The 25,701-nt window shown below is 37.6% G+C and overlaps 2 protein-coding genes and 1 long non-coding RNA gene across 3 annotated transcripts; 2 read left to right on the forward strand and 1 right to left on the reverse strand.

The window, feature by feature from the left end:
- Positions 1-5,928: 5,928 nt before the first annotated feature.
- LOC131025552 (alpha-1,3-arabinosyltransferase XAT3-like) lies at positions 5,929-6,981 on the forward strand. Its single transcript, XM_057955347.1, has 2 exons — positions 5,929-6,552; positions 6,595-6,981. Exons 1-2 carry the CDS (start codon positions 5,929-5,931, stop codon positions 6,979-6,981), a joined length of 1,011 nt encoding a protein of 336 aa, XP_057811330.1.
- Positions 6,982-12,936: 5,955 nt separating this feature from the next.
- LOC131025554 (alpha-1,3-arabinosyltransferase XAT3-like) lies at positions 12,937-13,398 on the forward strand. Its single transcript, XM_057955349.1, has one exon. It carries the CDS (start codon positions 12,937-12,939, stop codon positions 13,396-13,398), a length of 462 nt encoding a protein of 153 aa, XP_057811332.1.
- Positions 13,399-20,202: 6,804 nt separating this feature from the next.
- Positions 20,203-21,345, reverse strand: LOC130986265 (uncharacterized). Its single transcript, XR_009089224.1, has 2 exons — positions 21,167-21,345; positions 20,203-20,470 (listed from the first exon to the last, which is right to left on the reverse strand). It is a non-coding gene; the product is annotated as an uncharacterized LOC130986265 (long non-coding RNA).
- Positions 21,346-25,701: the final 4,356 nt, after the last annotated feature.

Below are 25,701 nucleotides of genomic sequence, written 5' to 3' on the forward strand. Positions count from 1 at the left end.
TTCCTTCGGGATACATATGCAACTCAATTATAACTTAAATGTTATAATTAAGCTCAAGTCCTATTTCCTTTATTTTTTTCCCCCAATTACAAGTTGTAAACTAAGTTGCCTTAATTTTATTTTAGCATCTAAAAGTTGTAATTTGTAAATTGTATTTATTAGAGTTGTAAGGTGTAACTTTGAATTATAAGTTCAATTTAGAAAATAAAGTATATGGAATTTATATTTTCTTGTGTCTTTTATTTTATTAAAGCAAATTTCATTAAATTTTATAAAACAATACATATAAAACAATACAAATTACATAAAAAAAGGACGATTCTAACAGGTCGAACCGAAACCGACGGTTCGGAACCGAACCATTGGTTCATGGTTTGGAACTGATACTATGAGGATTATTTTCCAGTTCGGTTCTGGTTTCGGTTCGAACCGGGAACTGAACCATGGCCACCTCTAGTAACTGTATAAATTGCATGGTTACATACATTTTTTGCGATAATGTGTGTAATCGTATAAATTGCACGGTTACACACATTATCGCAAAAAATGTGTGTAACAGTGAAATTTACATAGTCACACACATTATCGCAAGATAACGTGTGTAATGTGCTGAAAATTAGTTGAAAATGTGCTGAAAAAATGTTCAATAATTGGTGAATATGCGCTGAAATTTTCTCCAAAAAATTGTGTTGAAAATTTTGTTCATTAAAGTTTTTTTTATTATATTTTCGGCATGGTCCGTGGACGTATGAACGATGTGAAATGACTGACGTGAAATTTAATGTCAATGTCTATTGTCATGATACAATTTTGGAATTTATTCGACATACACTTCTTTCATTTGAAGATGAAATATTCAACAAATTTGCTAGGTCATGCTTTGGTCATTTTCTTGGATTGCCTAAATCATTAGGAAAATGTATGCAAGTACTTCATTATGTAATTTCACGTCAAATGAAATTTCGTAATGAAGATCCTAGTGAAGTGTGGTTTTATATAAATGGAACTCCCATTCGGTTTAGTCGATTTGAATTAGCGTTGGTGACTGGATTGAGATTTGGCGGCACATCTTTTACTCCATATCGACGACATACTTTGCCTATCAACTCATTCTACACTTGTATCCTCAATAATAAAAAGATACTCCCTCCGTCCCATTATTTATGACATGTATTCCATTTTGGGTTGTCCCAACCTATATGGCACGTTTCTATTTTGGAAAATAATAAGGACTCACTTAAGTATTAATTTAATCACTAATTACGTACCTAAAACTCATTTCCTACTTCTTTTCTCTCTCTCTTCCCCCCACCTACCAGTCGCCTCCCTTCTCTTCAAAAATTCTCGGCCACCACCACCCGTTGATCTGCCGCCTCCACCGCCACCACCGCCCGTCGATCTGCCGACCACCACCGTCATTTCCTCTCTTCCTCCATTCTCAGTTTCTCACGCACCCACTCAACCAGTGAACCCAAATCCTGAGTCTTCTCTCATCGCCTCCACCTTTCTCTCTCCGTTGAAGAGCGCCAGTCGACGAAATCTTCAGCCCCACCTCCAGGGTACGCAGCAGCGGCGCGGTCCGCCTCCACCCTCACCGTAGCCCCTTTCCGCCTCCACTCTAGTTTCTAGATTTTCAATTTTTGTCTTCAATACTTGGGTTTCGATGTTTGTGGGTAGATCTGGTTTTGATTTTTGTTTCGATTTTGTCTTCAATACTTGTGGATTTATGGATTTTTGTTTGTGGGTTTCAATTTTGGTTTCGATACTTGTGGACTTGTGGATTTTGATTTTTGTTTGTGGATTTGTGGATTTGGATCTGTGAATTTTTGTTTGTCGATTTTGCATATTGTTCAATTTTTGTTTGTGGGTTTTGCTGGTGAATCGAGCTGGCCGACGACGGAGGCAGCGGCGGTGGCGACTCTCCACCGCGAGCCCGACGGCGCTAGAGGACGAAGGAGGCGGTAGTCGTTCTCTGTCTCCGGCATAAGGGGCGTACGCCCTATTCCGAACGAGAGGCGGAGAGAGGGAGAGAGGGAAGAGGGAAGGGAGAGAGGTGACAGGGGGATGACGGAGAGGGGCTGACGATAGAGGCGCTCGCCGGCGGTGGCGTCGTGTACCAGTCCGGCGAGAGAGAGACAGGCCGAGAGAGGAGTGACTGTGCGTGTGTGACTTGTGTTAATTAAAATAACACTAAACATCTAATTCCCTTAATTCTACTCTTCTTAATCTCCATGCCCAACAGTAACGTCCCATAAATAATGGGACGGAGGGAGTATTGGTTAGTGACTTGCGTGATAGATTTATAGCAAAAGACCTTGGGTTATTGACAGAGGATTACGTAAAGGTTGCTAAAATCTTGTTCATCTATAATGTGTTATTTGGTGTTGAGAAATCGAAGCCGAAGCATATATCAGAGTGGTTATGGGTTTTGGCTGAGGATGAAAAAGCAAGGGAGTCATTTCCGTGGGGAAGTTATGTTTTCCAAAAACTTTTGCACTTCAAGAAAACCACTCCATCGGGCACATCAAAGCGAGAGTCATACACTCTATTTGGTTTTAGCACAGCCTTTGTGGTATTTTTAAATCTTTGTAAATTATTATTATTATTATTATTATTATTATTATTATTATTATTATTATTATTATTATTATTATTATTATTATTATTATTATTATTATTTGTTTAAGTAAAGTATTGTTTATGTTTTTAGGCCTGGATATATTGTGCTATCCCAGAATTTGGATCTACCATAGGTGTTGTATCTTCAACAACAAAGATCCCTCGTATGTTGCGCTTTCGTTATACTAGGGGAAATATAGATGTGGCTGATGTGAAAGATGAGGTATTTGTTTATTTAAAATAAATAATTTCATTAATTTCACCACAAATTATTTTTTTATTATGAAACATGTATACCCCAAGTTGGAGCCTAATGATGAAGAAAAAAAAATCATTTTGGGGTACAATTGAGAAAGAAGGGACGCCATTCCTTCTACACTATAAACACTCCTTAGATAGAACCAAAAGAGGTCGTGTACAAGACTCCATTGTGACTCATCCACCATCCGGTACAAATGCCACGACTCAGCAAAGACTTCAAAGGTCTTATTTGCCACCAACACACACAGTGGTTGTCCCCCAAAGGCCCTCGATGGTTGACTCGTCAAGTCAGCACCACACTAGGAGTACCTATGGTCCAGAGGACCCTGTTTATAGCTTCACTTTTTTCGCACACTTTATGAAAAAGTGTGTAATTGTTCAAAATGAACCATTGCACACTTTATGAAAAAGTGTGTAACAGTTCAAATTGCACTAAACACATGTTTTTGAAATAAAGTGTGCAATGGTTCATTTTGAACAATTACACACTTTTTCCCTTAACATTAACAATTACACAATTTTTTAAATGAGATCCTACTTCTTAGAGTATCCACAGCGCATCTCCATAAGCACCGGATCGACGCATGATTTGGGGTGCACTGCGTGCTGGAGTGCCGCGGCGGTGCGCCCCCGGTTGTTAGCTACGTCTTGGGACAATTGAAAAACTTAATTACATTTAAACTCATGATAAGATGAAACAATTAAATAATTGAAAAACTTATGAAATTTTAGTTGTTATTAATTGTGATGACAATCATAAATTATATATATATATATATTTTTTTAATAGGTGAAGTTTGATTAGATGTATAGATTTGATTTTACAATCTTTAAAGTTGAATGAAAAATTGCCATTTTTAGAGTGTACTTTTTCGGAAAATTTATTTTCTTATGAAAAATTGGATTGAAATGACTATACAACACAATGTAGAATATGATACGCTTTCGTATTAGTAAATTTTACTTTTATAATTAATTTTATTAAAATAATGAAACTAACAATGTGACGCGAAGAGACACAAGAAATTGTGAAATAGAGAATTAAAATATATATATATATATTGCAATTAAAAGACTTGTACATTTTCCCGGCACTTTAGATCATCTCCCACCTTTTAAGATCCCTAGCGTGTCTCACATTCATTTTATTAATGGTCTCTCGTGCGCTTGAGCTGATCACGGTGAGAACTACCCAAATTAGTATTCATTGGATTAATAATAATTAATAAGGTATTATATAATTTTAAATATGATTTGAGAATTTTTAATTATTTTTATTCTAATGAAGAACTCATAGTGAGGGAGAGCTCACACAAGTTTTTGTCATTGTTTTTCTTCTATTTCAAATTTTGATATTTTAACTTTTGTTTTGTTTAGTTATTAGAGGCTTTTTTCGTTGAGGGATGAGAGATTCTTATTTTAGCCTGATCTCACAATCTTATGGAGGAGGAATATCATTAATGAAAGTTCTTGCTCCCGTAAAATCAGATATGTTGGATAAATTATACAAACAATAGAATCAATAACTACTTATAAAAAGCAAGCAGTATAAATAAAATGTGAACACAAGGAAAATAATTTATACGACAATGTTATTTAATTGCAATTGTGAATCCATTATAAAAATTCATGTACAATGAATTACACGATAATGGAATAACTCTTATTAAGTGGATCCAATAAAAAAAATTGTCTCCTAATCCTATCGCACATGCTAGCAACAACTAGACTTATACTAAAGCTAATAGACCTATCGTATATGCTAGCAACAACTAGATTTATCATGAATATACAAAACCTATAAGCTTGTCCTAGACTCACGAGTCTCCTACTCAAGATAAACAAAATTAGATGTTGAAGTGTATGTTTTTCTTTTTTTTTCTTTTTAAAAGAGGATTAATAATGGTTCTCCGTTTCTCCCTTTGGTGACTCGAACCCTCCGACCTATTTGTTTGAGGGGAAGCATGTTACCAACTGAGTTGCACTTCGTTGTTATGTTGAAGTTTCTCGTCTGAATTGGTACCGAATGCAATGACATTCCATCCTATTTATTGATGCATAGTATGCTTGGAGAGCATGGCTTGAAGGTTGTAGATCGAGCTAGAAAGATGTGGGATCAATTATAAATTTGGAGCCAAAGTTTGCTTGGTTAGCAAGCCCTAACCCAACATTCCTAAAAATATCATTGACTTGGTCTTGACTGATTTTCTCTTAATTACTTCTTCCAATCGTTAATATGCACGAACTTTTCTAATAATTCTCTTTAATAATTATTAAATGAAGAAGATAAAACTTAGAAGATTTATTAAAAAAAAATTGAATATAGAGTTGAAACTTAACTCCAACAATTAAGCTATAATTAATATTGCTTGAGTATAGTTATATAGAGTTTATTAGATCTAGTTAGAACATGTAATTATTAGCATTTAATTTATTTTTTTCTAGTTAAAAATTAATTATTAGAATTGATTATTTCATAATTATGTTGTATAATTCAATGAGCTTGAATTTTAATTAGTTATAAATGTTAATTAAGCATAGTTTACGATATCATAATATTTATTGGTCTCTTACACAACCTGCAACAACTACAAAGATGGAGAAAGATCAGAAGAAGCTGGTCTTTGGTGCCACTCCATTCATTTTACTACTTTTCTTGATGTTGCTCTCTCTTGGTGTCAGCTTCCCTTGTATAATTTCATCGGATCAATGTAGTATTTTACATTTTTAACATTGTTTATTTTTCGTTTATTGTCGCTACTCATTTTTGCTCATCAAAATTTTGTGGGAATGTTAGGGATGCAAAAGAAGACGACGGAAGAGAAGGATTTCATCAAGTTCCATTTAGCAAGACTACTACGTGGTATGTACAAGTTTCACAACCTTTTTTCTTCTTTTAATTTAAGGTTCTTATTTAGGAAGTGTTGCACAAAAATAGGGGAGGATCGAAGAAAGCTTGATACTATTGGCTTCGCCTGCAATAGGGCCATACACACTGTCTCCATCCACTGCGTATCGACTAAACCCGTGAGAATCGACACCCGAAACATGACTCTCTACATACCCTCCGATGACGATTGGCACAATGAGACGACGATGCGACCCTACCCGTGGCATGGATATGAGGCGGGAATCACGCCCGTCCGCATGATTCAATACAACAACACCACCGCTCCTCCACCCTGCGAGTTCCACCACGACGTCCCCGCCGTGGTGTTCTCCTCGGGGTATATCGGAAACTCGTACCACGAAATGAGCGAGATAATCATCCCCCTCTTCCTCACCACCAAGCACTTCCAGTCGCGCGTGGTCTTCATCATCGAGGACTATCAACCCTCCTTCATCGCCAAATATAGCACCATCTTAACTCGTCTGTCGGCTCACGAGCTGATGAATCCGGCTGCAAACGCCACTGTCCACTGCTTCCCTGCTTCGATCGTGGGGCTCAAATATCATGGCATTCTGGCGCTGAATCCGAGAGACATCCCTGGAGGCTACGGAATGCCCGAATTCAGGCATTTCATGTTTGAGACATTCGGTCTGAGGATTGAGCACGTGTCGCAGATAGCTAGACCCAGGTTGTTGCTTCTGTCACGTAAGCGTACAAGGAGGTTCCTGAATGAAGACGAAATCATCAACATGATCAAGGATGTAGGGTTTCAAGTGATTGTGGTGAGAAGATATGATCGCCGTGATATGAGGAAATTATCGTAGCTGATAAACTCGTGCAACGTGCTTCTCGGTGTCCACGGCGCCGGCCTCACCAACGGTGTATTCTTGCCTAGGGGCGCCGTCATCATCCAAGTAGAACCACTCAACCTGGAGTACTTTTCTAAAGTTATATTCGAAGACAATGCGCGTGCAATGGGGATGCAATACTTGCGCTACAAGATTGAAGACTACGAGAGTTCGCTGCTCAAAGTATTCGGCCGCAATAGTTCAGTCATAACTGATACAAGCTCAGTGTACAGACACCATGGGATCTTGGCTTCAAGAGACGTGTTTTATGATCAACAAAATGTGAAGCTCAATCTTGCTCGATTTAGGGAGACCGTAGTCAAAGCGCTTAGTATTGTTACGGATTCCACTACCCAAACCTAGCTCAATATAATTGAACGCTTTTTTGTGTAAGGCTGCGTTTACTTCAATGGATAAATTTATCACATGGAAAATGATGGATAACAAAAATTTATGCCTTTAAATCTCTCTTTTCTTTTTCAACGTTTGACACAAAAGCACTTTTCCTTCCTTGTTTTCACTTCAAGGATAAATAATATTATCCACCCAAAATTGAAAGGATAATATTATCCATCATTGAAGTGAAAATAAGGAAAGAAAAATGGTGAAATTCTCTTTTGTGTCAAATGTTGGAAAAGAAAAGAGACATCTAATGACATAAATTTTTGTATCCATTATTTTCCATGGATAAATTTATTCATCAAAGTAAACGCAGCCTAAATAGCATAGATGACGTGCATTCACACGTAAAAATAAATTATTTTAGTAGATAAATTTTTATGAATGTAATTTCATTTCATTTCATTTTATAGTAATATTTATCATTTTAATATAATTTTTGAACCAATTATTGGATAACTTAAAATTATAAACAATTTTCTTGGTTTCATCTTTGCATAATTAAAACTAAACTTCTGTATTGTAAGTCTAAATTATTAAATTTACAACATAAAAAATACTAAAGTTATATGTGGATAAAGAGTTCCAATGAATACCACTACTTAAATAATCTTTGAAATATAAAACATAAACCATAATATATTTTTTAAATTTATTATATGTATAATATATTAAATTACACAATTAACCTTAAATTAAGTACATATGAGGAATATAATAGGCAACTCAAATTTCGTAAAATATATAGTAGGCAAATCAAATTTTATAAAACAACTCAAATTCCTGCTTTTTTCAATTTTTCTATCTATAAAAGCCAATAAAAATAATTCACCAATCCTCTCCAAATGTCTTTCATACTAATAGTGGAAAAAATAGAAAATGACTTTTTTCTTGCTTAATTATATATAGTAAAAAATAATAATTGAATCAGATGTACTCATCCTTATATATTTATTTTCATAATACGATTGATCACCGTCTTCGACTAATGACTCAACACCAATCAAACACACCATGTGCATTAATTTGGTACTAATTAAGCATAAATGAGCATTTTTTATTTCACATTAATTTCCATATTTCTTCCGATATATTATTAAGAGAAAGGTAACAAGCAAATACACTCCTAACATTTACAAAAAAAAAAAAAAAAAAAAAAAACCACACACACAGGTCCCTTACATTATATTTTGTGCAATTAAGTCCCTAACATTCGCAAATTGAGACAAACAAATCCCTAATATTCACAAATTAAAATTATACAATTTTCTTAACAAATAATTTATGCAAATTTTCTAACCAAAAATTGATTTAAATATTTCCATAACATAGAGTTATTAAATTGAGAATTTAGTTAAATAAGAATGAAAAGTATGTGGGGATTCCATGATTAAATTATATTTTACCGTTTCTAATATTTTTATATTGATTCTTCAATTGGTGATGACTACTAAAAATTCGACATAAGATTCAATATTGTTGATATATGTGAATTGAAAATTAAAAAAAAAAATGAGAAATTTAAGATAATAATGAATAGAGGATGCAGTAGATGTCATATGTATGACCCCGAACAAAAAAGAGAGAGTGAAGTGAATCAATAATATTACATATATGGTAATACAGTAAAATTATCTTGAATAAATGCCCAAATTACACTTGTTATAATAATTTATTTATAAAATTATTAGAAATATAATATGAAATTAAAAAGACATAAATTAAGAACCTAAAAAAAGAAATATAATATGGCATTAAGAAGACATAAATTAAGAAATTAGAAAAAGAAATAATAATGTTTAAGTAGCAATAACACCAATGTTTATAGAGAAAAATAAATAGGTTGGTGATGTTCATAAAGTGGGATGAATAAGTTCCTAATACTCCAAATTACGAACGCTATTAGGAACCTATGCTCCAATTTGTGAATGTTAAGAAACTCAGCTCTAGTGAATGTTAAGAAACTAATTAATTGCATAAAATATAACGCTAAAAATATGAGTGTTATCAGGCACTGACTTCGCCGTGACAAATCATGACTTGAGGATTTTCTTTTCTGCCCATGAAAGACATGTGCAATTTTTGCTTGAGGGCTCTTCTTCAATTTGGGGAAAATATTTTCCCTGCATTTACATTTTTTTCTGCCACAGGATTGGAGTGGAAGGGATGGAGAGGTTGATTATGTGGCAAGCACGTCATTTTTAGGGCTTCAGATAGGATTTCATGTGCTTGGTTCGTGCAGCTAAGCCCAAAATTCGATAATGGGCCAAGAAATATCATGTGGGTGCAACATTTATTAATTAGTGTCATATTTTTACAAGTCTAAAATTTTTTGTCCAAATTTTCAAATCGACCTAAGTTATTGTCATAAAAAATCCTCTGACTCTCCATTTTGTATCGAATAATTACTTATTCTAGTTTTGAATCATTTTTATTCTTCAGTTTTATTTTACTGTGTTTTAGTTTTAGTTCTAATAATTAATTAGAGTTCACTAATTTAAATAACAATTATGATTATTTTTATTTAATTTAAAATGTTTTATTTTATAATTGATTGGTAGAATTAGTTAATCCAAACTTAAATTATGTACTTTTTTACTTTCCTTTTCAATAATAAAAGTTAATTAGGATCCGTTAGTAATTAACTTTTACTTTTATAATTCATTTTTCTTAATGGTCTCTCTTGCACTCGATCTCATGGTGCGATCTATCCAAATTATCATTGATTAGATTAATAATACTCTCTTCGTCACACCTTCATAGATCCTTATTCTTTTTTTAGATGTCCTAATATATAGCTCATCTTCTAAATTAAATTAGCAATAAGTTTTCTTTTTACTAAAATAACGCCTTATTATATAAATATATATAGTCAAACATAGAATAAATAAGGAGTTAATACATGAAAGTAGCCACTTTTTTTTAGTAAACTTAAAATTTACCCACTCAAATAAAAACTTAAAAACATACCCACTTTTTATATTAAATGACTAAACTGCCCCTAAAATTAAAATTAAAAAATTACTCACCCCTAATCTCTCTACACTCTCTCGGTCTCTCTCTCTCTCTCTCTAATCTCTCTCTGTGGTCGCCCCTTCTCCGCCAAGAATCACCGGCAGTCGTACCTCCTCGCAGCCTCTCCACCTCACCGTTTCTCTCCCTCGCGCGTTCTCCGACAGCGGATGACCTAGGAGGAGCCGCCACTTGTTTTACATGCTTTTTTCACTCCAATGTCGCGTTATTCTTTAGTGTTTTGGGCGTTTCTTATTGAGTTGTTGAGTTGTCTATTGTTTAGATTGCATATTTTTTGTAGAATAGACTACTCGTCCGTGTTCGTGCTGTTTTTACAGGTTTTGAACTCGAATTAGGCTGATTTGGATGATATTGGAGAGAAGTACACGAAGAGACGAGTCCGTAGGCGCAAACGGAGGTCAAATCGAACACCGGACGAGGAAGAACGAGCGTCGAAAAATTCGCGGGTCGGACCACACGCATTGGAGGTCGCGCGGTCCAGGCATGCGGCCGCATGCCACGGCCGCGCGACGGGACAGAAATTTCTGGAGGACCACGCGGGGGCGGCGCGAGGCCGCGCGAGGTCATGCGGCCGCGCGTAACGCCGATTTTCTGCCCAAATTTTGGATTTTTACTGTATTTCACGATTTTAGTGTATTTTGAGCTCTACAAGATCTAGGGCATATAAATAGGGATGTCAATCTAGCCCGAAACCCGTGGGCTGGCCCGATTAACCCGCCACCCGAGAGAGTTAGGGTTGAATATTTTCAACCCGATAAAAGTTACAACCCGATTAGCCTGTAACCGAATAGCCCGGCACCCGATAGGGCCGGCCCGACTAACCCGATGGGCTAGCCCGAAACCCGAATACTTAATATTAAATATTTAGATATAAAAATAAAAAAATGACAAAATATTATAAAGTTTCATCATTTCACTTTTCTGTATTTTTGAGATGCTTTGCTTCTATGAATTCAAACTATTGTTGGATATTTTATTGTTTTTTCGTTAATAAAGTTGACATTTTATTGTCACCATCTTATTTTATATGTTATGCAATCTTGATAACTTTTTTCAATATCGTATATTTTTGCATTTCATGCATGCTATATGATTTATATATTTGATTTCTATGTATATTTTATACATTATACATTAAATCATTAAAAATAACAAAATACAAATGATTATTTTATTTTACGCATTTAAGCCGACTAGCCCGATGGGCTAGCCCGAAACCCGAACGTTTAGGGTTAGGGTTGAAAATTTATAACCCGACAAAATCCCCAGCCCGATTAGCCCGCACCCGATTAACCCGAAACCCGATAGGGCTGGCCCGAAACCCGGTGGGCTGACCCGATTGACATCTCTACATATAAATACTCCCCAAGAACTTATTCTCCAGAGTTTTTACGACCTTTTATCACTTTTTATCAAATATTTACTTTTCCTGAGAGCTGGGAGTGACGGAGAACACATCCAGAGCAAGAACTGAAGAATCTCAACTTTACTACGGTTTTTCTTGTTGAATGTTTATTTGATTTATTGAGACTTTGATTCAAGTTCATATGTCTATGTGTGGCTAGAATCCTTTTTCCCAGGGTTTAGGGAGAAAACATGATTTGAGTTTCTAACTGTTTGATTCAATCAATTGAGATTATTATTCCTTTTTATTATCTTGTTTATATTGTTTGCTTTATTAATTGACCACCAATTTAGCATAATCATAAGTTTTAATTTGATATCGAGAGATGATAATTATTACCTGAACTAAGAACATAGAACACATTTATTTTAATTCTAAAGGGAATTGATATTTGTGAGGGCATTAATCCTAGGAACTTTTAGGAGTTACATGTTAGAAGTGTGATCCGGAGACGGTAGCCTTGCATGTGGAACAATCCTAACAAAAGGTACAAATCCCGATTGTTAGCTTTGGTTAGGTTTGTATGTATGTCAGCATATGTGTGTTCTTAATTTTAATTTTGATAAACATATTTTAAAATGTATTTAAAACACCATGAAGAATCATGGTGTTATGAGTCATGCGGAAGTGACAGATGTTGTTAAGGTGTTCCAAAAGAAAGCAAGATAGGCTATAAAAAGAATTACACATAATATAATATTATATTAATGAAATCATATTGATTTTTTTTTTCCTATTATAATCAGATATTTGGTGAACGTGCTTGTTGAAGATGAAGACGAGAAAAAATAAATTACATTTTTTGGGGATACTGCGTTTTATTTTTTGAAAAAAAAGTTATTGCCCAAGTCATGGAAGAAATGGAAAAAACATATTATTGATTTTATATCTAACTAGTACACTCGCTCGTGCGATGCACGACGAACATAGCTTTGCATCAAAATTAAACGATGTAGTGTGTGTATCGACTAAGCGATTAGGGGTTAATGTCTAAAACCGAAGGTCTTGGGTTTGAGCTCCCTATGGCGCGGCCTTTAAATTTCTTTATTTAATGAGCGACGTCCCTGCAAGTGGTGTTCTCCTCTGGGCATATACCATGAAATGAGTGAGATCATCACCCCCTCTCTTCCTCACCACCAAGCAATTCCAGTCACGCGTGGTCTTCATCATCAAGGACTATCAACCCTCCTTCATCGCCAAATATAGCACCATCTTAACTCGTCTCTCGGCTCAAATATCACAGCATTCTGGCGCTGAATCCCTGGTGGCTACAGAATGCCCGAATTCAGGCATTTCATGTTTGAGACATTAATTCGGTCTGAGGATTGAGCACTGTTAGAAATGGATATTGGGTCCATTCCTCCCTTAAAAGGCCTTATAAGGGAGAGGGTTGCCATGTGTCGTAGATAGCTAGGCCCAGGTTGCTGCTTCTGTCACGTAAGCGTACAAGGAGGTTCCTGAACGAAGACGAAGTCATCAGCATGATCAAGGATGTAGGGTTTCAGGTGATTGTGGTGAGAAGATATGATCGTCGCGATATGAAGAAATTATCACAGCTGGTAAACTCGTGCAGCGTGCTTCTCGGTGTCCACGGCGCCAGCCTCACCAACGGTGTTTTCTTGCCTATGGGTGCCGTCGTTATCCCAATAGAACCACTCGACTTGGAGTACTTTTTTAACGCTATATTCGGTGACAATGCGCTTGCAATGGGGATGCAATACTTGCGTTACAAGATTGAAGATAATGAGAGTTCGCTGCTCAAAGTATTCGGCCGCAATAGTTCAGTCATAACTGATACAAGCTCAGTGTACAGACACCATGGGACCATGGCTTCAAGAGATGTGTTTTTTGTACAGCAAAATGTGAAGCTCAATCTTGCTCGATTTAGGGAGAACGTAGTCAAAGCGCTTAGTATTGAAACGGATTCGACTACCCAAATCTAGCTCAATATAATTGAACATTTTTTTGTGTAATACTATGTTTAAATCACTTTATATAAAGAAACAATGTAGTCAAATGGCCATAATGAAGATTAAAAATCAATTTTTGGCCCATAATCTTAAAACATCAAAATATGGCCATTAATTAGGTGGTATGTCTAAGTTTCCCTTTTTACTCGACCGCTGGGGTGATTGCTCGGCCACTGGAGTAATTGCTCGGCCGCTGGAGGCTTATGGGTGAGCTGCGCGCTCGCGGGGAAAAGCCAGCGCCCGCTGCGCGTATGGCACTTATGGCACTAATAGTGCCATACGCATCATTTTATTACTTGGTTTTATTTTAGATTTTTGTTGGCACTTATGGCACTATTAGTGCCATAAGTGCCAAAAGGACCATTTTAAACACTTCCCCGTAGGGTTTAGATGTTCCATTTAGGATTTAAATTATCCATTTAGGGTTTAAATGTTCGATTTAGAGTTTAGATTATCCATTTAGGGTTTAGATTATCCATTTATGATTTCTTGATTCTATTATTGTTGTTTTTGTTGCACGTATGGCACTTATGACACTATTAGTGCCATAAGTGCCAAGATTTTACTTTGGTTTTATTTTGGATTTCCGTTGGCACTTATGGCACTTATGGCCATAAGTGGCAACGGAAATCCGAAATAAAACCAAATTAAAATCTTTGCACTTATGGCACTAATAGTGCCATAAGTGCCTAACCCGACCCGGCACGCGACCCGCGTGCCTGATCCTACCTGGTCCGCCTCATTAAGGGTAAAAACGTCCAAATAAATAAAAATGGCCAAATTTTATGTTTTTTCAATGTGTGGCCATAAATTGTGTTTTATGCTTCATTTTGGCTTCTTCAAAATTTTACTCTTATATAAATATAATAAGCGTGATTGTTCCTTGTCAGTTGCGACAGTCTTCCCCTTTGTAACCACCAATAATATTGTATGTGTAGTTTGTAAGAGTAATATTAACAGAAATATAATCCGGGAGTGCCTCATGGCCAAATTCATTATGATTAACAACATTACAAAATACTGTACAAGATATCTTAATGATCAATCTTCACAGATTGACCGTCTAATATTAAAACATATCTCTATTTACTATAAATATAATGTTGATTTAACACCAGAAAACAATAGTTGAATAATCTTAAGTTAAACAATCAAATAAACAACCTACTAAGCTCAAATGACCTTTAATATTCAATTCTTGTCATTGTCCTCCCAACAACACATGCATGAGATAGGCTTTGCAGACTAGCTGCCTAAGACTCCTTTGTTAAAACAAGGCTCGATGAGCTAGTTTCACGTTTATAATAGAAAAATGACGAAATGGTTGTAGTGAATGTTAGGTCGGTGAAAATGCACTTTTAAGTCATACGCATGAGAGGACAATCTTACAGTTTTTATAGAGTGTCATGTCGTGGTCAGTTTTCTCCTCTTCCCACTTCCATATACCTATACAAACGTTGCAAAGCCTCTCCGAAAACCACTTAACATGTCATGAAATAATCATGTTCCTTAAAAATATGAACAATTGTTCCACTATCTTGGACCATGAATTAACTACATTTCTACTTATTGAAAACGTGGCCAACTGCATAGAATTAATTATTCTACAACTAAATACTCCCTCTGTCCCACCTATCTTGAGACATTTCCTTATTTGACAAAAATTTTACTCTTTATTCACTCTTTTTACTTTTTCACATACACACAAAACACTACTTTTTTAATTCTCGTGCCCCAAAAAAAGGTCTCAAGATAGTAGGGACGGGGGGAGTAATTATAAAACGTGAAAAGAATAGAACGATTAATAATATACAATTAATTACCTATGGAGAGTCAAAATTCAACTTAAAAAAACTATTTGAATATTGGCCGAAACTCAAAAATATGAATAATAAAATGTTTTCTCAAAAAAAAAATGTTATCAACATTCAAACCACATTTTTAAAGTCAACATTTATTCTAACAAATAAACTTAATAAATGTCAAAAATATTATCCAAAAAAGAATAAAGTTTTTAATTATATCCCTCACTTTATTTTGTCTTATGTATATATATACATCGTTCTTCCCTTTAAAATTTTCTTATAAATATATAAATAAAAAAACCAAGTTAAAATCAAGTTGACAGATCATTAAATATTTTTTAAATGAATTAATTAAAATGTGCACTAAAATTAACAAGTTTAGACAGAGTACAAAACATGTACACTAAAATTAACAAATTTGGACATAATACAAAACAAGTTAGACGAAGTACTCTTTACAATTAAATATTTTTAGTTAGTTTTTAATTTTCAAAATTATAATGATTATCCATATACTTTTGAGAAATTTTCCACAACTAATTCAAAAAATATATTGAAATAGTAAATACTAGTACTATAAAATGAAATAAATTATTTTTGCACGCGTGCATTATATTGCACAAGATCTATATATGTCAATAAAGAAAGGAGTAAAATAAAAGGTTGGGTATTTTAATCACTCTCCCTAGGTCATGGAGCATATGTCACATAAAAATGCATTTTTCGTAATTTTGGCACGTTTTATAAAAGTTCATTTTCTATATTTAAATATTTTTCTATCACAAATTCTTTATTTCTTTAACCCTCATGTTATCAATTTATATAGTATAATTTTATCTCACATGATTCATAGTATTTTTTTTTTTTTATCTCACTAATATAACATTATAATAAAAATAATTATCTTTTTTTATTCACACACTCATCTAATATTTATTAAAATCGATAACGCTCTCGTTATGAGACATGGGGAGTAATTATTAAATCAAGTCTAATCTTGCTAATACTTTTGCCTTGAGTTTCAGAGTAGATCCCGCCTTCCATTAATTTAGTACTACTAAGCATTTCTGCATATAGAACTTAGATGCATTACAAATTTTTTTTTTTTTTGAGATAAAACGCAACATTATATAAGATCACGAGAAGCAATATCTGTAAGCCAAGCAGGAAAGCTCGACTTCCAGATCATTACATCAGAAGAAAAAGCAGCGAAATTCGCCAAAAGATGTGCCGCCCGATTAGCTTCCCTACGGGCATGGCAAAAATCTAAAACAAGGTGGTGCCGCGCATGAGAGAAGGCCTCAAAAAGCTCATCACAAAGGGAGTCCGTTCCAGCCGAATCTTCGTGGACAACATGTACCGCAAGAAGGGAGTCAGTGAACACCATCAGTGGACCAATTTGATTCGCCAAACAAAACCCAATCCCGAGCATCATCGCGTGCAGCTCGCCTAACAAAACAGTTTCCGTCCTCCCCACCCGGTGGGCAGCCGCTGCAATGATCTTCCCGGCATGATCGCGAACCAGAAATCCGACCCCCGTAGCCTCCCCGTTCTCGTGGACAGAGACGTCCGTATCCAACCGGAACGCACCAGCGGGGGGTGGTTTCCAAGAACGATCTCCAACTTTGGGCAGAAGCCTGCCTTGCATCGATAAATTCCGGCAAGCCTCATTAAACGAACACAAGAAGTCCGCGCACCCCACGACCAGCTCCAAATCTTTTTTAAAATCAGAATCATGCTTAACCTTGCACAACCAACACCAGGTCCACCAAAGCGAAACGCAGAACAGATCAAAGCTCTCGCCATTAGAGTACTCAAACACCGAGCGACAAATATCTTCAAGAGAAAGATGTTTCTTGCTTTTAAGCACCAACCACCATTGTGTTTTCTTCCAAGCTGCTCTAGTTTCATCGCAAAAGATTAGACAATGCACCGTAGAACCCCAGTCCTTATGGCACCAAGAACAGATACCAGAACAAGGGATGTGTCGCCGGTGAAGATTTAAGTCCGAAGCAATCATATTCTGAACTGCCCTCCACATAAAGATCCTGACCTTAGGAGGAATTCTAGCTTTCCAGATACTATTCCACCATCCTTTGTGATCGACAGACGACGTGGACTCGTGTCCAAAGTAGAATCCCACCTCGAATAGGTATCCGGACTTAACTGAATATCGTCCCTTCTCATCAAATCTCCAGAATCTCTCATCCCTGACAGCAGGAAACTTTCTATCAATGGACGAGATAGCAGCTACTTCGTGAGGGAGAAAAGAGGCAGATAATTTGGAGAGATCCCAATCCTTCCCCTCCTTCAAAAAATCCGGAACAGCCACCGAAGGATCTGACCCTCCCTCTCTAGCTCGCGGTTGTCCACCCTCATTGGGAATCCAAGGATCTGAAAAAGCACTAACAGACAGACCATCCCCGATTTTCCACCGAATACCTCCTTTCAACAAACCACTGCCCCAACAGATCGATCTCCAGGCATAAGAAGCGTTGCAAGAAACATTTGCTTCCAGGACATCAACATCTTTGAAGTACCTTCCTCTAAGAACCCGAGCAATCAAGGACTCAGGAAATTTGATAAGTCTCCATGCCTGCTTTGCAAGAAGAGCTCGGTTAAAAGCATCAAGACGACGGAACCCCATGCCTCCACAAGATTTTTGTTTTCAAAGTTTTTTCCAAGACATCCAATGCATCGAATTTTTATCCCCAGAACTCCCCCACCAAAAATTACAACAATCCCTCTCAATATCATCACAAACGCCTTGGGGAATACGGAAGCAACTCATCGCATAAGTGGGCATCGCTTGGATAATGGATTTCAGAAGAATCTCCTTACCCCCTGCAGAGAAAAGCTTACTTTTCCAAGAGCAAAACTTCTTGCTGACCCGTTCCCGGAGGTAGTCAAACTGGAGTTTCTTCTGCCTTACAATGAAAGTGGGTAAACCCAAATAAATAGAGTGGCCCTGCGTCTCTTTGATACCCAGAACGCCCACCACGTCATTCATGTCAACTCTCGACGAACACGGACTGAAAGTAACCGCAGACTTATCAAAATTCACCAATTGACCCGAAGCCCTGGAGTAGGTCGCCAAAACATCTCGGATCGCCGTCGCACCTCCAATATTAGCATCAAAAAACAAAAGGCTATCGTCAGCAAAGAACAGGTGAGAAACCACGGGACAAGTCCGAGCCACCCGAAGTCCCTGAAAGAGATTATTCTGGACCGACTCTTGAATAAGAGCAGAGAGCCCCTGAGCACACAGGACAAAGAGAAAAGGGGAGAGTGGACATCCCTGGCGAATTCCCCGAGAGGGTGAGACCGATCCAAAAACCCTGCTATTGACAACAAAAGAGAAGTTAACAGTAGAAACATAATTCATAATAACTCTCTGCAGACGCGGAGGGAACCCCATCTCCGTTAAAATCGAGTCCAAGAATCCCCACTCGATGCGGTCATACGCTTTGCTCATGTCCATCTTAGCAGCCGCGAAGCCGTGTTTTCCTTTCTTTTGATTTCTGAGCCAGTGCATGCATTCGTACCCAACCAAGATGTTATCTGAGATCAGCCGACCTGGCACGAACGCGCTTTGTGACTCATCAACCACACTTCCCAAGAACCTCCTGATCCGATTTGCCAAAGTTTTGGTCACAATCTTATAAATTGTGTTACAAAGACTAATAGGGCGAAAGTCTCCCACTCTCTTCGGATTCTTCACCTTCGGAATAAGAACAATGAGAGTCTTGTTCCAATCTCTAACAGATTTCTCTTCGTTCAGAACCTCCAGAACTTCTCTAGAAACTGCATCGCCAATTTCGCCCCAGTATTTTTGGAAGAAAACCGGAGGAAAACCATCTGGGCCTGGGGCTTTATGCGCATTCATTTGGAAGGCAGCCTTGCGAACCTCTTCCTTAGAAAAAGGCTCGGCTAAAGATCTAAACTCCGCATCCCCAAACTTTTTGGAAATCTTCTTAGTCACAGCCAAAAGGTCCATTTGTGTTGGATTTTCCGAGGCAAAGAGGTCCTGGAAATATTCCTGTATAATGTGGACGATGACCCCTTCGTTCGACTGACTTTGTCCGGAAGAATCAAGCAGCTCCTCAATAGTATTTCTCCTCTTGCGATCCGAAGCAAACTTGTGAAAGTATTTAGTATTTTTATCTCCAAAATTCAACCAATTAACTCTAGATCTCTGTTTCCAGTGCAACTCCTCGGCCTCCGAAAGTCTCTCAATAATTTTGTTGAGCTCGCACAACTCGGAGTTCGATCCTCTCTCTCCCGGTTTGTTGAGAAGTTCAATCCGACGTTTAGTAAATTCCTCCAATTTTCTCGTTGGGTTCTTGAAAATGGAGGATTCCCACTTTCTCAGGAACTGCTGGCAATGTAAAAGGCGATTAGGAAGAGACTGACCTCTGCTCTCATGCCAACATGTGAGGACATCTGCCGTGAACGTATCATCCAGCATCCATTTCTGCTCAAAAAAGAAACGTTTGTAACCCCCACCCCTTCTGCCAGCCTTACTTTTCTCAAAACCAAAACGAACCAGGCGGTGGTCAGAACCATAGGAATCAAGAACATCAGCTGTCCTACTTCCAAAAAATCCAACTCCCGAATCATTGGTAAAGAATCTGTCCAATAACTCAAAAATCGCCTCATCTCCGTGCCTCTGGTTATGCCAAGTAAACTCGCTGTTATTATTAATCTTCCTAAGCCCACATCGATCCAGGGCTTTTCTGAAATCCTCCATCTGAGACCAAGATTTCCTCAGACCTCCTTTCTTCTCATGTTGGCTCAAAACTTCGTTGAAATCTCCCCCCAGTAGCCAAGGGAAATCTGTCACGACCGGCCTTAATTAAGGATAATTAATCTGGGAAAACCATGACTGGGGAAGGGAAATTACGAAGCGGGTTTAGAAAGGGGTGCATAAAAGAATACTCAAAGAGCTTGAATACGTGTGAACTATTCCTTAAAAAGGAAAAAGGCATAGTTCGCATAAAAAGGGTACTCAAAGAACTTGTATACGCATTATATTCCTTAAAAGGAAAAAGGCATCGTTAGGGGCTTGACTAAAACATTATCAGAGTTTGCAACGGAAGGCGTAACTGAAATAATCAGTGTTTACAGCGGAATGCATAACTGAGATACATGTATGAAGACATGTATCCTTTCTGAGCCTACTTTAAGTTCGACAAAAACTCCACTCAGCAACAACACTTCATCGCCCATCACAGCTCAACCTGCACAAACATAAATATCGAAGGGCTAAGTACAAGAGTACTTAGTGGGCAGTTGCCAAGCATATAACATAACATCATTAACAATTTCACAATATCGCATAAGAGGCATGAGTTTCTTTCATATCCTTTGCTCATTAAACATTTCCAAATTCTTAAATAGTATAAGGGCATTCTTCATCATCAATCTTCATTAACAAACATCGTGTCGTGGAGAAGGCCTTCCCCAACGAACACGGGCATCGCACCGTGAGAGGGGGCCTCCCTCAGCGGTCACGGCATCGTACTATTGAGGGAGGCCTCCCCCAATAGACGCTGTAACACTGGCATACTGGCATACTGGCATCGCGCCGCGAGAGAGGCCTCTCTCAGCGGACACGGGCATCGCGCCGTGAGGAAGGCCCTCCTCAACGGACACGGCATCGTACTGTTGAGGGAGGCCTCCCTCAACAGACGCAAGCATCAAACATAAGCATAAACTTATCAGCGTAAAGCATTCAAGCGTAAATAAGCGTAATCAAGCGTAAATTACATAGGGCGTAAATAGTATAAACAGCATAGCGTAAATCATTTAACGTGCAACATAATAAAGCTTAACTCATTTAAGCGTAATAAAGCATACCACACTTGAAGATCCAATTTGCATTTTAAAGCATAACACTTGCATAGCATTTTATTTACGCGTAAGAAATTGCCCACCTGATAGCAAAGTTTTGCTAAGGTACTCTAACTCCTTGTGTAGTTCTTACTCTCGCGCTTGACCTTTATCACGAGAATATAAAATAAGACATTGCCTCGAGGAAAATTCTTAATTAATAAGAAAGCGTAATTAACTATGCATGAATCTTGTATGCATGAACTAATATTTTCGAACGATATTCGGGGCATCCTACTATTTATCCTCGTTAATAGATTTAACTAACTTCTGTCCAACGCGGTCGAATAGAACTTTGATTCTTCCTTCCTCATCGGAAAATTCTAGCTGTGAAGTAAACCTCGCATTTGTACCGTTCGAAATAAAAGAACTATCTCGGCTTTAATCGAGGTGGGACCTCGTAGAAATTATCGGGCTTTTCGATAGAAACATAATTACTAATGTAACCTCAAATAATTAATCGGCTCAAAAGAGAGTAGCCAATTAATTAAGTAAACCAGTGGCTTTAATGAAAAAAAAATGATAGCTCACTTTAAATCTGAAGTCCAAAACAATAATTAATTAAGCAGAAATGGGCTTGAATAATTAATATGAAAGCCCCAATTGAAAATAATTCCTTGGCTTAAGTAAGTAAATAAATCTTGGCCCAAATGAATAAATAATCTAATAGTTGGGCTCAAATAAATGAAGTATGCTAGGCCCGGCTGTAATTAATAATTCAGCCCAATTGAAATGAAATAATAAAGGCTCATCTGAATAAATAAATAAGGCCCAACTGAATAAAATAACTGGGCTTGGTTTAATGAAAATTCAGCCTGTTCCGAAACCAATTAAAGGTGGCCCAATCATAAAAATAAAACAAGGCCCAATTGGATATAATAACAAGCCCAATAATCAATTAGTTGAAAGAGGCCCATTAAAAATTAGGCCCAACTGAATAAATTAGAATTGGCCCAATACAAAAATAAAAAGAAGCCCAAAATTCGGCCCACATAAAATGGCCCAAATCCTTCCTTATCTCTCCCACTCGGTCTCTCTCTCTCTCAGACGCACGCTTATCTCTTTTCTCTCTCACTGAAAAACTCAAAATCCAGTCGAGCTCTCTCGACCTCGGCTCCGACGAGGTTGCCGGCGTCGCCGCCGCCTAAGCCCGGCAAGGTCGTGCCTCCTCCCTTTTTCCTATCAGTCGGATCTCTCTCTCTTTCCTCCCCAAAATCTGCTCTTCTTCTTGATTCAAAAACCAGTCGATCGGCCCTTCCCAGCTCGCTCGACGTCTTCTTCTCCGGCCATCCAGCCGCCTGCTCCGGTCGTCGTCATCTGTCGACGCGTCAAATCCCCGGCGTTCTCCTCCCTCTCCCTCTTTCTCGGCCAAGATCTGATCTTGCCGGCGTCAGCTGTCCCTGCGCCTAGTTCCGACGCCAACGGAAGCTCATTCGTCGTCGTGTAAGTTCTGCTCCGGTCCCTGAAACTGGTTGGTCTCCTTCCTCAGCCATTCCGCTTCCGCTTTGATGTTTCTGATTTTCCGGCGACTGGAGTAAGAAGGCCTACGCCTCTCACCGCGCCGCTGCTGCTCATCCGGTGGTCAGCGCCGACTGCTGCTGCTTCGCCTGGAGTCGGTCGGCTTCGCCCCCCTCCAGTTCGGTATCGCCGTGGCTTCGTTCTATTCCAGTTTGGTAACTCCGCAACCGCTGTTCTTGGGTCTTGATGAGGCCGTGTGAGTTCAGCCCTGTCCCGACCATCGTCGTCGTCCCCGTCGGGCTGTCAGCCCTTCTTTCCGATGCCGGCAAGACGACGAGAGTTCGCCGCTTTCCTTCTTCGTTTAATGGAACAGGTTCGACCCAAAGACTCCCCATTTTTCCCCCAAATGCTAAGTTCAGTAATACTCTACTGTGAAGAAGAACTTCTAGTTTTTGGCAGTTCATAACTCAACTTTCTTGGCTCCTATATTACTAAATGCGAGATATCAATACTAGGCATGTGATTGCATCTGTTTGATAAGAGTTCTTAATGCATTTGTCTCATGAAGAACATGTATATAAACTAACTTCCTGTGATTGCTAAGTCTCTTTATGCATACTCTCATCTGTATACTCTGTATCTTTATTCAAACATGTGATTGATGGTATGATGCATGCACTGGATTTGAATAAGCTGAGCTTAGTATAATACCTTGATGTCTAACTGTTAGTTGGCTGTTGTTGCTGAGTTATATGAACTGGAATTACTGAACTGAAAGATCAAACTTGTTTCTTTCAATAAATGCAGGTTGCAAATGGAAGAAAGATGGGAACATTAAGGCAAGCTTACCTTGAGAACTTGGCAGGAACAAGCTGGGATTGTTCTTTGGTACTCTGTGAATGAGCTGAGTGAGTATTGCATTATTGCGTGTGGTGGGGAAGGAAGTAAGTGGAAAGTTTGGTGGAGAAAAAGGGTGGTGGAGTTGGTAGAGTGCAAAGGTTGGTGGCTGATAGTTAGTGGAGTGTGCGTGTATAGTGTAGGAAACATTAGGGAGTGAGAAATAAAAATAATGATGATGATGATTGTAAAGTATTGAAGTTACTAATAAAAAAAATCATCTAGCTTGATTAATATTAATTAATCAAGTATTTGTAAAACTAATATTGGTTTCTACTAAATAACGACGCTTCGTTATAGCTCTCTACGAATTAAATATCTAATTTAACTCGTTCTTATGATTCGGAATTAGATCACGACTTTCAAGTAAATAATAGAAATAATATTTCTATCGCATATAAATTAATAACTTGACTTTGCTAAGTCAGTTATTAAACTGGATAATAAATTATTGAATGGCTCAATAATTCTCGTCACGTTTTTCTCATACGTTATAAAAGTATAAAGCTAAATAATAAATTCGTCTCTGATAAAAAAAATCAGGACCATAAACTGGATTCATATATAACTGGCAGCTGGGTTTCATTTACTGAAAGATGCGATATTAATTATCGCGATACCATATTAAATAAAAATAAAAAAGCGGGTCATTACATACTACCCCTCTTAACAAAAATTTCGTCCCGAAATTTGCATATCTCTGCTAAAACAGTTCGGGGTATTTCTCCCTCATCTTATCTTCTAGTTCCCACATGGCTTCTTCTTGTCTGCGGTGTCTCCATAAGATTTTCACTGATATGATTGAGGCTGATTTCGCAAGTGTCCACGTATTGCTGGCAAGGAGGTGCGAGTGTTCCCAATTGCTGAACCTCGTTGTCTGTTGGGGCATTGCGTGGAGTAGTGACCCTTTTGGCCACAATTGTAACAACCGTTAGTCCCAACTCGACAAACACCCCTATGCATCTTACCACAATTTGGGTAAGGTGAAATTCCTCTCTGACTTTGGCTACCCCCAATTGACTCGAGGTTAGTGTCACGACCGGCCCTAATTAAGGATAATTAAGCCGGGGAAATCGTGACTAATGGAGGGAGATTAGAAGCGGGGTAGAAAGGGGATAATCAAACAAGGAAGGATCGCATTTCATCATTTAACAAAAGGGATATTTATAATATAACAGGAGTTTAGTCGTATAGACTCAAATAACTAGTAAGTTCAGATATCTCTGACTTAGCCAAATAAACATAAAACTTCTGAGTACGCAGCGGAATATGATTCTGATTACATGTATGAAGACATGTAACCCTAGAGTTCATTAATACATAATAAGATAAAAGAATCCCGCTCGTCACTTCATCACCATCGGCAGCTGCTCAACCTGCACATTTAGAAATATATGCAGGGCTGAGTACAAAAGTACTCAGTGGGCACATATGCCTACTATGAAATATAACATGCTTCGTAAAGTTGTAAATTGTCATGCCATCATAAACAGTACAGCAAGGGAGTTTTTCGCTAAAAAGGCCCAAGCTTACTAAATTCATTTGTGATTCTTAAAGTTCGTCTGCAGACTAAGTTCTCTTGTAATCTATCATATCTGGAACTGTGTGCCGGAGAGGTGGCCACCTCTCACGGTCACTTGACCGGCCAACCCGCTAGATGACTCACGGTCACTGGTGTACACTAGCCCTGGCAGGATAGCTATCAACTGCTCAAGACCCGAATTCGATTACATGATTAAAGTCACATCAGATAGATATCATACTGAAATTTAAACATTTTATGGCAAGACAATATTTGAAATAACTTCAATTAATTTAGTCATGAAATAACTTGCTTGAACGTAACATTTAAACTCATTTGATATATATGAAAGTAATGCCCACCTGATAGAAATTTTCTGTGGTACAGTAGCTCCTTGACTGATTATTAATCTCGTGTTTGACCTTTATTACGAGAATATAAATAAGATACTGCTCGAATAAAATCCTCAATTAATGAGAATGCGTAATTTAACTATGCATGACTCATATTCCGATAATTATTATTCTGAGATAATAATCTGGGAAATTCTATTATAAATCCTAATTGTCGAAATAAAATAATTTAAATAAGGCTCGTCACATGAGGTCGGATAGATTATCATAATCAATCCGTTCTCATCGGGTGTTCTAATCCGTCAATTAAATAAACCCCGTTCCTCGTAGTCAATAGAAAATAAATACT

This window comes from Salvia miltiorrhiza, chromosome 5, assembly GCF_028751815.1.
Source record: "Salvia miltiorrhiza cultivar Shanhuang (shh) chromosome 5, IMPLAD_Smil_shh, whole genome shotgun sequence".
NCBI classification, from domain to species: Eukaryota; Viridiplantae; Streptophyta; class Magnoliopsida; order Lamiales; family Lamiaceae; genus Salvia; species Salvia miltiorrhiza.

Excerpts from the sequence above, each read along its gene's own strand:
- LOC131025552 (XM_057955347.1), top strand. The coding sequence starts at position 5,929 with ATGACTCTCTACATACCCTCCGATGACGATTGGCACAATGAGACGACG. Across the intron at positions 6,553-6,594 it reads TAGGGTTTCAAGTGATTGTG|CTGATAAACTCGTGCAACGT; the intron begins GTGAGAAGATAT and ends AAATTATCGTAG.
- LOC131025554 (XM_057955349.1), top strand. The coding sequence starts at position 12,937 with ATGATCAAGGATGTAGGGTTTCAGGTGATTGTGGTGAGAAGATATGAT.